Source organism: Sus scrofa, chromosome 1 (assembly GCF_000003025.6).
Source record: "Sus scrofa isolate TJ Tabasco breed Duroc chromosome 1, Sscrofa11.1, whole genome shotgun sequence".
NCBI lineage: Eukaryota > Metazoa > Chordata > Mammalia > Artiodactyla > Suidae > Sus > Sus scrofa.
The window spans coordinates 188,447,621-188,464,637 of record NC_010443.5 but is presented as its reverse complement, the minus strand read 5'-3'; the positions used below and the strand labels follow the sequence as shown (position 1 = coordinate 188,464,637).

At 39.8% G+C, this 17,017-nt stretch overlaps 1 protein-coding gene across 3 annotated transcripts in view; it reads right to left on the bottom strand.

Moving 5' to 3' along the window:
• Positions 1–17,017, bottom strand: part of DAAM1 (dishevelled associated activator of morphogenesis 1) — a 175,760-nt gene that overhangs the window by 46,457 nt on the left and 112,286 nt on the right. For all 3 annotated transcript variants that reach the window (XM_021102686.1, XM_021102694.1, XM_021102688.1), the window contains exons 4-6: positions 9,012–9,083; positions 3,251–3,345; positions 248–581 (exon numbers count right to left, since the gene is read on the bottom strand). In XM_021102686.1, the coding sequence (XP_020958345.1) occupies positions 248–581; positions 3,251–3,345; positions 9,012–9,083 (501 nt within the window). The remainder of the gene's footprint in view (positions 1–247; positions 582–3,250; positions 3,346–9,011; positions 9,084–17,017) is intronic.

Here is a 17,017-nt window from a genome sequence, read left to right as displayed (position 1 = left end):
ACCACAGTTGACTGTGGGTAAATGGCATTGTGGAAAGCAGATCTGCAGGTAAGAGGGGACTACTGTAAATCCACAACCCTGGACTGATTAACTACAGGAAGAATATTCTACTCTCTGCCTAAGAGGAAGGAAATGCTTGAAGTCACGACGTGAATGATCACCACAGGGGGAAATCTCAAGTTCTGTTTCCCCTTCAGGGCAGGAAAAGGCACTGTCGGGAGGCCTGAATGAAGAAGGAAGCACCCACCTGAAAACGGGTTCTTTCGCTGGCATACTTCTGGTAGTGCAGCATGGCCTGCAGAACCTTCTTGTGGCCCCCGGGAACCAGGCACACAGCGCCCAAGATTTCCAGCACGGCTACCTTCGTTTTAATGTTCTCTGTACTCAGACTCTGAGCAATTACATTAATACTCTCAGAATGAGCCAGGACGTGAGCCCGACCTTGAGAGTTGTTCATGAGTGCCTTTATACATCCAATGAGAGAGGTATGTATTCGAGACTCCGAGGTCTCGTAGTCCATGGTCTTTAAAAAGTTGAGAATACATGACAGGCCATCCAAGTCGATGAATCTGGTTACAAACCTGTCATAAAAAGAAGGATGAAATGTACCAGACTTAAGTCTCTTTGGAATTAAAAAAAATTTTTTTATAGTTGAATTACAATGTTGTGTCAATTTCTGCTGTACAGCATGGTGACCCAGTCATATATATACATATGTATATACACAAACACATTGTTTTTCTCATTATCTTCTATTATGTTCTATCGCGAGTGACTGGATACACTTCTCTTTGGAATCTTTTAATAGCTCTTAATGGAAAAGTTTCAGGGCAGGAGTAGGCAGGAGAAAGTAAGAAGATGTAGCTCTGAAAGTACCAAAAGAAACACCAGATCCTTTAACCCACTGTGCCGGGCAGGGGATTGAACCAGCGTCCTGGTGTTTCAGAGATGCCACCCATCCCGTTTCACCACAACAGGAATTTCGCTGATGAAGTTTTCTTAATTGGGCTCTTCCTTGGCACAGACCTAATGGTCAGTCTAACCAGAAGTGTGAAAAAAATTTCCATTTGAATTAATAAAATCTTAACTGATATAATCAATTAACATATCTTATAACCACAGAACATCAGGAACGAGAAGACATTGAGAATATCCACCTGAGGTTAAAGTCATCTGCTGATCTTGTGTTATTATAGCATCCAGTCCCCACGTACTTTTATGTGTTGGCCACTGACCAAAGGCTGCCCCATATCCATGAAAGTCAGAGGGCATCCTTAAACTCTACGATAATAACTTGCCAAATTATATTTCCTTAAGGTTTACAGCAAAAACATTCTTTTGTATGACCTGATACATGGCATCCCAATATATAAAGCAATACTTTATTACTGTGCCCTAATCTTATTAATATTTACATTACTTACTTATTGTAAAGTCAATCAATAAGAATAATTCATATTGCACATCTGCAGGTTAAGCCTCTGAAAAGTTCAGAAGTAACATAACCTACTGATGAAACCACTCCAGAATTTCCAAACTTATTTAGCCTTGGATGCTCATTAACATCTGAGAATTCAGAACACACATACAGAAGGAAACACTGTTAAGACAGGCTAGAAAACTTATGTTATACAACTGTATATAATTTTTGAGGAATCAGTGGATTTTTCTTAGCATTTTACAAACATAGTGAATCTTTATTTTCCAGCCATCACATCGACCACATGATCTAGATACAGCCAAGCTTCATTCATAGCACTTGTGCTAATAAAATGTACCTTCAAGCACCCCCATCTCCCACCAAAACTTAGAGGCATTAGTGGAAAATGAAGGTGTGAGAGGTAAAAGTAGAAGCTGATTGCCCATCCCTCTCTTTCTTTTTTCTTTTTCTTTTTAGGGCCGCACCTGCAATATATGGAAGTTCCCAGGCTAAGGGTAGAATCAGAGCTGCAGCTGCCAGCCACAGCCATGCCAGATCAGAGCCACAACCTATTCCACTTGGATCCTTAACCCACTGAGTGAGGCCAGGGATAAAACAAGCATCCTCATGGATACTATGTCAGGTTCTTAACCTGCTGAGCCACAATGGGAACTCCATTAGTTTGCCCATCTATTTCTTTTATTACAGTTTTATTCAGATATAATTCACATGCCATAAAATTCATACTTTCAAATGTACAATTCGGTGGCTTTTAGTTAATTGAACCATGGATGAAATACTTTAATTATTGAACATTCAATGAATTGTCTTCAATTAAAAGATATGCAGACTTAAGCCATTAAATGGCTAAAATTAAAAAAAAAAAAAAGAGAGAGAGAGAGACTAAGAAGCATTGGTAGAGATGGTATAGATGGAGGGAATGTAAAATGGTGCAACCACTTTGGAAAACCCCTGGGCAGTTCCTCAGTGTTAAACATAGTGTTGCCACATGACCCAGCAATTCTACTCCTGATATACAGGGAAGTGAAAGCTGTGCAACACTGTCACTATCTGATTTTAGAATACTCGAATCACCCCCAAAAGACCATTTCCCTCTCTCTCTGGTTCTCTGTATGGATTGGCTTTTTATGGATATTTCATATAAATGAAATCACATAATAAGTGGTTCTTCGTGTCTGGCTTTTTTCACTTTGCATGATTACTTTCAAGGCTCATCTGTGTTGGAGCATATATCAGTATTCCATTCCTTTTAATGGCCGAAAAATATTCCATTGTGTGGCTATATTGCATTTTACTTATCAATTCATCAATTGATAGAATTTAGGGGTTTCCAAATTCTCGCTACTATAAATAATAGTGCCATACACATACAAGGTTTTAGGGGACATATTTTCACTTCCCTTGGCTATACATCAAGGAGTAGAATTACTGGGTCACATGACAGCACTATGTTTAACACTGAGAACTGCCTAACCATCTTCCAAAGTGGTCACACCATTTTACATTCCCAACACCTATACCATCTGCACCAATGCTTCTTAGTTTCTCTCTCTTTAATTTTAGCCATTTAATGGCTTAAGTCTGCATACCTTTTACCAAAGATAAACAATTTATTGAATGTTCAATAATTAAAGTATTTCATCCATGGTTCAATTACATGTTTTTAAAACTTCCTCAAAAGTTTGGCTAGTGTTAAAAAAAAAAAAAGACAAGAGAAGGAAGAAAAAAAGAAGGGAGGAAGACCACAAAAAAAAAAAGAAAAGAAAAAGAGAAGAGACAAGTAGTACTTGCAACCCAATAAAAAATCACCTCATTGGTTTCGTCCTTAATGCTGTCTTCAAACTCTCAATAGTTTTACTTCTCTCTTCTTCCTCTTCCTTCTCTAAAGCCAGCAGAGATTTTCTCTATGCAGAGAAAACAAAGTTACTTTTGAATTTCTCTGTTTTAATTATGGTACAAATAAGACAAGCCCACAGATTACAGGCTACTATCACTTTTAATACATATAATCAATAAGACTACAACTAAGATTTACTATAAGCCAAAAGGTAGAGCAAAAGCTTCAAGAATTCCACAAATTCATTCTATTGCAGATTAGTCCTTTAGAATTTAGGTAATGCTTTAAGGAAATGTTGAGAAATCTTAGAAGAGATTAAGTTATCCAAACACTTATATAACCATTCCATAACTACATTCTGATGAAGATATTACTATTTCCATTTGATAGAAGATCAGACCTGCAGTTAAATGTAACATTCTGGCAACTGAAGCTAATAACATTATCACATGATCAAATACAGTCAAGCAGCAATTTTCCCATGCTATTGCTCCCATCCCTCAGCAAAAAAAAAAAAAAAAAAAGGAATCTTTTATACTTTTTCTTACATCAAATTATTTTTTAAGAAGAATAATTAAACTGGACCTGATATAAAGATAGACAATTCCTCCAGAGGAAATACTTATTACATACCTAGAAATAATTCAACATCACTTGGAAATCAGGACATGGAATGTGAGCGGTGTGTGAGTGTGGGCTCTCTCCCTACCCAGGGGTCTACTAGAGCAGTGCTATTCAAACTTGAATGTGGCTACAAATCGCCTGGGGATCTTGTTAAAATCCAGGCCCTGATTTGGCACATCTGAGGTGAAGCCTAAGATACTACACTCCTGACAGTTTCCCATGCAGTGCTGATGCTGCAGTATGTGGACCCATTTTGAAGAACAAGGCTCTAAGGAACCCAGTCTCAGTTTGATATTATAAAGTCATGAATGCCAGTAAGTTTCATAGACTTGTTGAAAAGTCTTTTCCTTTCCTTTTACCCCATGATAACTGAAATGTCCTAAATGTATCCCTAAGTCTTGTGGTCCTGGGTGCCTCCATCCACAAAACCACAGGCACCCCGCCTTCCTCCTCTTAACATGTGCTTGTCCAGTTTCAGTCTTTTTACCTGTTATCAATTCTGATAAAATGCATGGTTGGGAAACAGATTGGGGTATTGGGGTGGGGGGAAGCACTTGGCTCTTGTCCACATGTCTCAGTGATCCAGTCTCTCCCTTTCTTTCAGGACCACAAATCATCAAGGGGGGACTTCGTGTAAATTTTTCAAGTTAACACTATAAGCATTAAGTAACTAAATGCTTACTAAAGCCTAAATTTGACTTCACAATTAGGAAGGTAAAGCCCAAAGCAAACATGTATCAGTAGCATTTATGGCAACTGAAATAAAAATCAGTAAAGTCTGGTTTTGTAAACTTGACATTGTTTCTACTAAAGCTGTTCTCTTGCTGGTGAAACTCCTGGACAGCTGTCACCAGAGGATGGTAAGGGAGAAGCTGCATGCAGAAATAGCCAATGAATTTCTTTACGGCTGTGTGAGACCCATCTCCCGGAAAATTTAGCACAAATCCAGCCAAGTACGTTTAATCTCCTGTGGCACAGCTGAACTGATTTAGGCTCTTAAGCAATCACTTTGAATCTGCAGCTCAGAATCAAGATTTTTGTGAACATCACTTCTTGTCCTTAAACTTAGTCACGCAAAACCCTCCCACCAAATTAAAGACTACACACGTTTCTTACTGTGGTTCATTAATACTAAGTAAAGATGTGCATATTTTTCCTTTTAACAATCTTGGAGAGGGTGGAATAGCCAAATAAAGGCAGACTACATTAAGTCTCTCCCCAAAGGCAATGGGAGATTTATGGAGAGTCAAGAAATTTAAATTGTTACTTTCTTTCCCAATATAAAGACTATTACTTGCCTCCCCAAACAGAAGACAGTATGCTCTTTTCTTTGTGTAATAATATTAGAGTTGCATCGAAGATTTTTACTATAGTGAGGAAACTGAGGCTATGCAGATGAACCTGATATTCTAATGTGACTTTTCAAAATGAAATAATTTATATAACGTTCAAGTTTTCAAGCTTTACATTCAGCAAGAAGTCTAAGTTTGCAGCTTTTCCTAGAAAGGGGAGATATGCCTACATTTCTGAAGATGGCGGCTAGGCCAGACATCCAGTCTGCGCCTTGGCATATCCTGGACAGGCCTGTGGCGGCCTTTTTGGGTGCTCTACACATTTACTAAATCTCTGCTCACATGAGAAGTGGGCAAAGGACAAAGTGCATCCTGGCAGAGGATCTTCTGGTTAAAGCTGCTAAGGTTTACACTAGAACAGACAGGGCTGAGAGCGATGCACAAATTGGGCACAGAGACCACTCCTGGCTAGGAGTCTGGAACTAAGCTCCTGTTTGAAACATTTCACTGGTGTGAAATCAGTAAGCCAACCCGCTAAGCACGCTGAACTTCACCTTACATTCTCCCTCCCTGAGAGCACATGTAGAAGCCGCACAGCAAGAAAGCCCAGGTCTTTCTGGAACACACACTCTTTTATTATACTGTTTTTCACTCTTTTAAAGCCAACAGATCACTCGGGGGTCCTTTAAAGAACAAAGCATTTTTGTTAAGAGGCTTCTGTAAAGTAACTGAACTTGTTCCACAAAGGGCTTCACAGACCAGTAAGTGCTGTGGTTCTCAACCTGGACTGTTTATCAGACCCTCCAGATGCCTGCCCCCATCTCAGAAAAGCTGGGAGGTGGGGCCGTGGGTGGGATTACCAGACCTCTTTTATGTGCCAAAGGATTCTAAAAACTGAGCCAGTGAGAGGCAAACTGGAAAGGAGTCTTTGAGCTGAGATGGACAGATGTAGATTCCAGCTCTACTATTTCTAATGAGATGACCTTGGGCAAGGTGACCCTCCTCTGAGCCTCAGGCTCCTTATCTATTAATAGTACTTGTAGCACAGGGTGCTTGTAAGGACTGAAAACAGCATGTAAAGTGCCTGTTATACTGCCTGTCACAGATGTACACAGCAGCAGCAGTTGCTATAGATGCTGAAGACAATGGATGATGACAATGTGGATAAATGGCCTTCAACAATTTCTGAAGCAGAGAGCCAGAGTGTAGCTGCCAGGCCATGAAAGGATCTGGAGGAATCACATGCCTTTCCAGTCCCCAGGGACCATGTCTTAGGATTTCTGCTGCATGCTGTCAGGATTCTTTCAATCAGAGAGACCAACTAGAACTACAGGAGGAGGCAGTGGCAACAAATATGGTGAGCAAGACAGAAGACTCAGCATTGGGTTTCTGGTCTTATCAGGCCTCCTTGTTCCTTTATGTACGCAGGAGGAGCCCTCTTTATTTCATCGTCTTTTACCCTTAACCCTGGAAAGATGCTGGCTCTGTCCTTATAGGAGCATTAGAAAGTTTTGTTAGGTTTAAAACCCATAAAGAATAGCAACGTGACTGTCCATTTAACAGCCTTGAGAGGCTCCTGGAAAGGGCTTTGGATTAGGAAGCAAATATAATTAAAATACAGACAACTCATGAGTGTAACAAAAGATTGTCCAAGGAACTGGACGAAGGAGAAGGGAGGCCCTTAGAGAAGTGCCACATGTTGGCACATCACAGGCCAGACCTCACTCTGGACAAGGCCTGGGCTTCGTCGCTAACATACAAGTTAACCTAAGTGCCCCAAAATTTGAAGAAAGGAAAAATCCATAGTTATTTAGTAGTTCTCCATTGATGGAAGTGAATTCACTAACAAAGGGGCAACTTCTCTTGTTAGACATCAAACAAAGCTGACTTAATTTGAAAGCGAGACTATCTGCCTGACAGCTCTTTCGTTCTCTACTAGCTAAGAACAAGAATTCGGAAAATAACCTTTACGTACAGGAAATGTAAATGGCTCAACATTACTAGTGCTTAGGCAGATGCAGAGAAAATCCCTGATGGTCATTACAAGCCTCCTGTTTTGCTAACATATTCACACAAATGCTGAGATCACCCTTTTCTCATCCTTGCCATGTATAGGATGCCTGGTATAAGGATTTGATAGCTATCTTCTGTTCTTTTCTGCTGTGTTTTTAGGCGAGAAACCCTTGAGGCAAAAGCTTATGCAGTTCCTTCTATAATTTATACAGCCCTGTTCACGTTCACAGGCTGTTTATTATTCACTGTGTGACAGCAGAAGAAGCATCTTCAAAGAAAAAGTCAGAAAAGAGGAAGTTACTAAAAGTCAAGGCCTCAAAGTTTAGCAAAAGCGTGATGGTTCACATATTCTAGTCAGTTTTTAACTTTTGCAGCAGCAGCAAAAATTAGACAATCTAAAATGTTTGCTCTATGAGATAAGAAACTAATTCTCCACAAGGACTCTGGGGACAGCAGGAAAGGGAGAGGTATGGAAAAGTATTATGGAAGCTATCATCTGCTTGAACATAATAAACTCATAGTTGGACCTAACAGATTAACTCTTAAAATTCTGAGTTTGCCCACTGAGGCAAAGACTGCGCTACTGTGGACAACATCCACTTTTTAACAACATGATTAGAGTTTAAGCTATTAAGGCTCAAATGCTGATGACATGTTTTCTGCTGTCATTTCAGCTGGATCAACAGATACCCCTCACTCAGATCCCACTGACATCACCAAGCCATCCAACGTGATCAGAATGCATATTTTAGACATTGACAATGCATTTTTAGCAATTACTGACCCCCAAATCCCAAGTACTGAAGATTTCCCAAGGACATCTCAGCATTATTATTATTATACCTTTTCATTAAAGCACTTATTCAATGAACTTCTTTTGTTATTTGTGTGAGTAAAACAGTACCTTGGTACCCTGTAAGATCAAGAACCCGGGAACCAAGAAAGTTCTCAATTTAAATTTTTAAAAAATGGGAAGAGAACAGTGAAGGAATACTTGCATTGTACAATTTTTATTTTTTAATTTTTAAAAATTTACGTATTATTTTTGGCTGCAACTGTGGCTTGTGAAAGTTCCCAGGTCAGGGATCGGAACCTACACCAGAGCAGTGACTTGAGCCACTGTAATGAAAATGCTGGATCCTTAACCCACTGCAGCACAAGGGAACTTCTCGTTGTACTATTTTTAAATGGTATTAACTTTTAGGAGTTCCTACTGTTGCTCAGCAGGTTAAGGACAATGCTGTCTCTGTGAGGCTGTGGGTTCTATCCTTGGCCTCCCTCAGTGGGTTAAGGAACCAGCATTGCTGCAAGCTGTGGTGAAGGTTGCAGATGCAGCTCAGATCTGCTGTTGTGGCTGTGGAGTAGGCCACAGCTGCAGCTCTGATACAACCCATTGTCCAGGAACTTCCATATACCGCAGGTGTGACCATTAAAAAAAAAAGAAAGAAAAAAACAGTATTAATTTTCAGAATGGTTCTGTCTGTTCAAAGTTCCAAATGACTGGTAAGAGCAATTGCAAGTTAAAGTTGAACAGAAGCCAGATTTATGATAGTTCCTCTAATAACAATAAACTCACTTATATTTTAACATGTGCTAATTTTATTTAAAACATACTAGACAAAATCCTTTCACCAAGTATCACTCCTGCCTCCATTTTATCCCCCAACATTGAGTGTTTGGAATGGAGTTTGGAAACATAATAACGTTTGGTAATTCTTACTCAAGTGAGTTTATTGTGCAACTGTATGCTTTGTACTCAACTTGCATTTTAAACTGGGTGTGGAAGAGCAGAAAGGATACCTACAGCAGCCATGGAATTGAGCTGATCAATGTAGAATTCAGGCCAACTTGTTGCTCCCTTGTTTTCTTCCTGGTCCTAAAGAGGGAAAAAAAAAAAAAAAAAAAAAAGTGATGTACACCAGATGTATATATGCAACAGTCATAAGCACATCTGACCCCCAGAGCCTCTAGACACTGGCCCACATAAACCATTAGAAGACACTAAGATATAAGATATTTGTCTTTTAATGTTGGCCTTAAATCATCAGACCATCCCCTTGACCCTTGACTAGGGTGGTCTTCCTGATCCACAGAGAGTGCTGAAATAAGAATTAGATGTGACAAAGGGGACATTTTCTGAACTATGGATCGAGGAGAGATTAAATGGGAACTTAGCCACATGTAGTACAATGCTTTTCCTTTAGGGGCACAATATCATTGAGGGTCTGTGTTTGCTGCAAGGACAAAGGTTGTCTAGGTCCTGTGTCATACTGGCTACATATTGCTGGACTACACATCTGGGTGAAATCTGCAAAAGAGGGAGCTTGTGTTTTTTTTTTTTTTGTCTTTTGGCCGTTTCTTGGGCAGCTCCCACGGCATATGGAGGGTCCCATGCTAGGGGTCTAATTGGAGCTGTAGCCACCGGCCTATACCACAGCCACAGCAACTCGGGATCCGAGCCGAGTCTGCAACCCACACCACAGCTCACACCAACGCCGGATCCTCAACCCACTGAGCGAGGCCATGGATCGAACCTGCAACCTCATGGTTCCTAGTCGGATTTGTTAACCACTGTGCCACGACGGGAACTCCAGGAGGGAGCTTGTTGTACAGTGACCAAAGGATTTGGCCAGTGGTTAACTAGACTTTTTCCATTAATTTATTCAGGCTCCAGCAGACAGTAAAAATTCTGAAGAAGGGTTTCATTGGAAGACCAAAACTAGGTACTGCTTAACATGAGGGGGGTAAAATAAAGCCTAACACTGGATGGAAGGTAATAAAATGAACACACATTAGTCTCAACCCTTGCGCTGAGGCAGCTTGTGGGCTAGAGAAAATGTAACACGTTTTAGTTGAAGAGAACTGAAACCTAAGGAATTCAGGAACCCATTCCTAAACTGCTCCAGCCAATCTTGCGTCTTACAAACCAGGTGACTTAAAGCCAACACCAGAGCTCCCAGGACCTCTTTGGGTGGGAGAGCTGTGCCAACCTGAGCCCACACCTCCCCACTAATTCAGCTGGCTGGGGCCTCTGCTCCATCTGAGCATGGAGTCCACTAGAAGCCAGTACAGACCGCAGTGGTGCAAACCGGCATGGCTTTAAGTCATTTGTGTGATCAAACTCAAAGAGCAAAGTTTCAGCTCTTCTCTAGCTCCACATTCAGAGAGCACCTTAGCACAATCCCTATCTCCTATCACCTTGGAGAAGAGCTGGGCCAGGTACACGGAGCTGCTACTGGACAGTGAAGTAGTTACTACCTATTTTCTGGTGTCAAGATCCCAACCCTTAAGTAACAGTGTCAAGGTGGGGCTGGCTATTTATTTCAGTCCTGTGCTTTACTTAACAGGGAAACTAAACACATTGCTCTAATGCAATGAACAATTTCAAAACTCTTCTTTAAATAGTTACAAAAAGGGGGCAGGTAAGCATTGCTTACACTGTCTTAAAAGCTGGCAGTAACTGATATCTGAACCCAGGCAGTTGCATGAATTTCATCTGGAGACTGAACAAGCCAGATGATGGGGACAAGGGCTATAGCAGCAGCTTTGAAGTTGGACTGGATTACACTTCCATGGCTTTAAAAAGCTTAGGAAATCTGATGAGTCTTTAGAATAGCCTCTGATTATTATTTAACATGCTAATAAAATAGCTACAATGGTAGTGTGAATGTTGAACCCTTCTCTCCCCTTAAAACAGAATCTCTGAGTTACAAAAAACTCACTGTTACCAATGTATTCAGCAAGCCAAAACCCACAGTGCTATTCAATAGTATTTGAACCTATAAAATGAAACAGAAGGTGCCAGATCTTTCAAGTCCCTCAAACTAGGGCAAATTTCCAAAACTACAATAAAATCACATCCCATGTCTGGGGTCTCATGAGAACGTGTTGTAAGCTTAATAGTCATAGTTATGAAACAGAGATCATTTTAGAAGCTTAAGATTAATATACAGAGAAAAATCTTTTACACTTTGAAAATGTTTTTAAAATAATGTAAACAGATTAAAAGTAGATCTAGATACTGCAGTCACAATAAGGGGGAGAAAGTTTCATGTTTATTTTACATGCCTCAGTGCTGAGAAAATCAAATGAGCTAACGTATATGAAAGCTTCTCATAAAAGTACTAAGTGTTATCACTATATCCCTGGAGGTGGTCCTCAGCAGTCTTCATTTTAGCAAGGCATCTTCACTTTCCCCTAGGCAATCCTGGTCCTGTTATCCAGATGTGTGCTACAGTGGCCAAGAGAAACTCATGGGCACAAACTCTCCCCCTCCTTTGTGTGGCTACTAGAGTCTATAATGATAAAGGGACACATGCCAGGAGATGAATGCAAGTGTACTCCGAGGTCCCTTCAAAACACTGGCCATGGAGACTTGCCGAAAGAGAGATTCTCTCCTAAAAAGCCATGAGAGGGACCAATGATGGAAAAGCAACATGTATAACACTCCTGGAAGGCAACTGGGTCCTATGGATTACCAACCTCTAACACATTATCCTTTGAGCCATCTGCCTCCATTCTATTTACTTGCTCTGGAGAAACAAGTGGAAAAATACACAAGCTTGTGTAAACTGTATTATTGTAGTTATAATAGAAGCAACAGCAATATCCAATGCTTAGAGAGCTTACTGTGCATCAAACACTGTTCTGAGCACTGTGGTCTTTGTTTAATCTACCCTGTGAGAGTAGGTGCTGTTACTACACTCATTAGTGGAGAGGAAACAGAGGCAAAGGGAGGAGAGATGAGATGCTAAAGGTCATCCTGCTGGAAATTCAGAGGCAGTGGGAAAGAATCATGGCAACCTCTTTCCCAAGATTAGACCTCAGATTAACCACAAGCAAAAACACTGAGTGCAGAGCTGGCCTTTTGGTCCCCCACTTCAAAATAAGAGATTCAGACATGGTTAGTGGCCAAAAATGAGCTCATTTCCCCCAAACCCTTATTGCTACTTTTGGTACATTCAACATTTCTGATTATTATTCTCCTAAGGCCTGATGTTTTACCCGAGTTACCTCTGAACCCTCCCTCTAGACTCCATCTGTGGGACCTCTATCAACACCTCATCTATCTATACGTATGCATGCAGACAGTGCTTAAGAAGCTCTTGCGAACCTATTCTCCTATTCTGCTATACACCTCATGTTCTAGGCGGTCTTCATGGGGATTTTTTAAGCACATTTGAAGATAAGCCAATAGCACTGACCAGTGGTGGACACTGAATTGTAAACAAAACCCTCTCTAAACCATACACATCTAACCCTGCTTGTCGCCATGTCCATCACTGATTCCATTAGAACTTTTCTCTAAGACGCAGGAATTCTGCCATCATTCTATTCTTTAAAAAAGTTGCTTTCCCCTTCTCTAAGAAAGATTGTAGAGGAGTTCCCGTTTTGGCTCAGCGGGTTACAAAATCCGACTAGTATTCATGAAGATGTGGATTAGATACCTGGCCTCGCTCATTGGGTTAAGGATCTGGCATTGCCACAAGCTGCAGCATAGGTCACAAATGCATCTCGGATCTGTTGTTGCTGTGGCTATGGCATATTCCACTCCTAGCCTAGGAGCTTCCATGTGCCATGGGTGTGGCCCTAGAAAAGAAAAGAAAAAAAAAAAAAGCCAGATTGTAGATAACTCTCAATGATACCCAGAGAAGGTTGTCTTATAGTAATACAAATTCTAGCAATCACACGGCAGGCATGTGGAAGTTCCCAGGCCAGGGGTAGAATTGGAGCTGCAGCCACCAGCCTATGCCACAGACACAGCAACGCAGTATCCAAGCTGTGTCTGCGGCCTATACCACAGCTCACAGCAACACCGGATCTCCAACCTACTGAGCGAGGCCAGGGATGGAACCTGCATCCTCATGAATTCTAGTCAGGAACATTAACTGCTGAGCCACGAAGGGAACTCCTAGCAATCACATTAAACGCTCCTTTTATTCTACCTACAGAATGGATAATTCATATTAATATCCAGTTGTTTCCTCTTGAAAATGTAATAAGCATTTAGGTTTATATGTCCATCTTTAGAAGGTCTATTAGAAAATTAGAATTGAATTGATACAAACATTTTATGTTATTAAATTCTCCACTGATAATTAGCTTTTGAGAATATCTGCAAACATCACTTATATTCAGAGAGCTGGCATGACCAGATAAGGCCATGCAAAGATGAGAGTCTAGAACTTGCTTGGCAGTTTACTCAATCAGCATTTATTGGTAAATTTAAATATCTTTGAGTCTCGTTTTTCTTCTGTTCAAAATAAGAAGTGAGACCAGACTGTTTCTGTTTTCTTCTTTTTTTGTCTTTTTTTTACAACTGTACTTGCACCACATGCAAGTTTCCGGACTAAGGGGTGAACTGGAGCTGCACCTGCTGGCCTCTGCCACAGCTTATGGAAAAGCCATATCCTTAACACTCTGAGGGAGGTCAGGGACTAAACCCACATCCTCACAGACACTACGCTGGGTTCTTACCCACTAAGCCACATTGGGAACTCCCGAGACCAGACTGTTTCTAAAGTCCCTATAAGCTCTAAAATTCTATATAGCTCTAACAATTAGATGTCATGAAAAACATGGTGTGCTACTATACTTAGTCTGAGGAATCAATTTCTAAAATCAATAATTTAAAGTTTATGCTGTTCAGTGATTCAGTTACAAAACCCTTAACTTTCTACAGCTACTTCCTTTACAAGGTAATCAGAAGGGGAAAGTATCCTCAACATTAGTTATTTTATTATTTCTCTAATCCAACTCATCCTGTTTTCTTAGCAGCTTGATAGTCATCAATAAGGGTATTCATGGAGAGAATTCCCTGTTGGATGGGTACTTGGACAGTCTGCCTTTGCTTTTAGCCTGTACCGATTACAGCTTTAATCCCTTTTCTAGGTTTTCCCCTTTGCTCCTATAATCTCAAACTCTTAAGAAACAAAAACAACAGAACAGAACAAAACAAAACAAAAAAGCTTTTCTCAAAAAGGGAACATGTCAATATGAGGGACCTTCAAGAACACTGACTTTTTAATTTAAATCAGGCTCAAATAAACTTAGAAGGTAAAAAAAAAATACAGTCTTTCTAACCTCACTTTATATTCAACTGGCACATTTTTCATTGCAAATCTCTGATCAGTGGCTACTAAGAAAAAAAATCCAAGAGATTCTCTCCCATCCTCTTTAAGTGCTCAACAGTGCATTTGTTTTTCTGAGCCCATAAGGATACATTTTGCATTATTTGTTTGCACTCTTTCTGAGGTAAACATTCACAGCTCTATCCCAGACTTCTGTCTCTCATTTCACTACTATATTTCTACCAATCCAAGCAGACTGAATTCCATTTCCACCACCATCCGCAGACATGTATTTGAATCCTCAGCCACTTACTTATGACCTTTAGTGGCTTCCAGGCAGGCAAGGTAAATAACTTCTGTGTGTGATTCAGTTTTAGTTCCCTTTTCTGTAAAAGGGGTACCTACCTCATGGGGTCATTGTGAGGATTTAATAAGTTAATACAAGTAAATAAAGCACTAGGAACAGTACATATAGAAATGTTCAGTAAATATTATTAGATAGGATGATAATGATACCATTCCAGAATCTCTAGCTACGGTCGGGGTAAATTTTGGCAATAACTGTTCAAATTTAAAACATACACAGCTTTTTACTCTGCAACTCTACTTTCAGGAATTTTTTTTTTTTTTTTGGTCTTTTCTAGGGGCACACCTGCAGCATGTGGAGGTTCCCAAGCTAGGGGTCTAATTGAAGCTGTAGCCACCGGCCTACACCACAGCCACAGCAACTCGGGATCCGAGCCGAGTCTGCAACCTACACCACAGCTCACACCAACGCCGGATCCTTAACCCACTGAGTGAGGCCAGGGATCAAACGCACAACCTCATGGTTCCTAGTCGGATTCGTCAACCACTGAGCCACGATGGAACTCCCTACTTTCAGGAATTTAGCCTATGATTACATGTTCACACTTGAACAAATACATGTTACAAAGATTTTTTTTTCCATTGCAGTGCTGTTTGAATTTGCATATAATAAAGTTAACAAATATATAGAAAAGGGAATGGCTGAATAAATTACTTTGGAGCAGTAGCAAAGAGTGAAGCAGAGTTGTGTAATGATATTAAAAATGACGGGCGATATTACAGAGGAAGAAAAAGTTTTAAAATATTACTTCCCATCTAGAGAAGAAAAATATGTACACTATACACAAACATTTTTGGAAATAGATACAAATAAAATTTAATAATGGATACTCCTGGGTAGCAGTAGGAAAAATCTTCTACTCATAAACTTTTGTATAATTCAGACTTTCATTTTACTAAGAACATGCCCTGCTTTCACAATTAAAATAGGAATATGGTGAAAAGCATTACATGTTCTGTTAGGATAAGAACTTTGCTTTTTCTAAGGTTTTTGACATGAAATATATCACATTACGATTCTGAAACATTTGGGGTGTTTTCTTTTCTTTACCCCTGGAGCACCCTTCTGCTCCTCACAGCAAATATTTTAAAACATTTCTCTTATTACCTTCCCTTACCAGATTTTCTATTTCTAAAACAGGCTATAACCCTAATATCAGCTATTTATACAGAAAAGAAACTATATGGTTTGGGCTAAGAGTCACATACCTGAAGCATGCTAACACTGTCTAAAATTTCCACACTCACATATTTGTGTCACAAACAATTTCTTGGTGGCAGCTGAAGTCTTTCAGTATATAAGTGGGTCTCAAAGTACAACCTAAATTTTAAAGTTTGAAAGTAAAGGATACTTCTTTTGAAATTACCACAGCACACATTTTCAACAGGATCAAGTAATAATATGTAAGAACTGATACAGTTTTTTCTTTAGTTTAAAATGCTCTTAGTAAGGCCCAGAATAGACCATGCAAAGGTCAATCAATTGTAAAGGACATGTTCTGTGGTTGTTCACTAGACCACAAATCACAGGCTGGAGCCACATGCACTTGGCCAACTAAAGCCATAAATCACCATTCACTGTTAAAAACTCATGAGGTTCTTAGACAACACTACTTAGGAAAGAAAGACACACTCTTTCACTACCTAAATTGGCTAAAAATCTTCTAGCAATAGGTAATAGTACCATCAACTCAAAAATAGTAGATACATATTAAGGTTTAAATGAATTTCAATAGCAGAAAGGTACAAAGTAAATTTCATTCTGATAATTTTCATTATAGGACAAGGGCAACAAAATAGTAAGAAAACCTGTTCCAGTTTTAAAGAAAATGCTATTAGAAAACACATTAACTATGATAGTACAGGCTCAAGAAATTCTATCCCTTGTGTAATGATCAAGATAGCCACCTGTTGCATTAAATTATTGTTCCTATTCTGGATTTCATGGGTTCAGCCCTATATCCTAATGAGTACAACAGATGTTAAATAAATTCACTCTATACCTAGAATTTTTACAGAATATTAGGCAGAAAGGGGCACACAGGTCAAAATATTTTATTCTATTAGTTATGTCTCCGTGATGTGTGTGGCATCTAATAACCTCAAGCGAATGATAGGAAACAGATGCCAACATGGGTGAGACCTGGTCCAAGGAACAGGGAAGGAAGGGTAGGTAGGATGGAAGACAGAAAAATATTTTGTAGAAGGCCTTGCTAATAACTTCTACTAACTTTCCCTTCTAGCTCAGTAATAGTATAATTAGCATCTTCTTGAAAGATGGCCATGATGCAGTGTGAAACCACCAGCTTTTTCTTTAAAGGGACAGATTATATATATTTTAGGCTTTGTAGACCACACAGTCTGTTGCAACTAC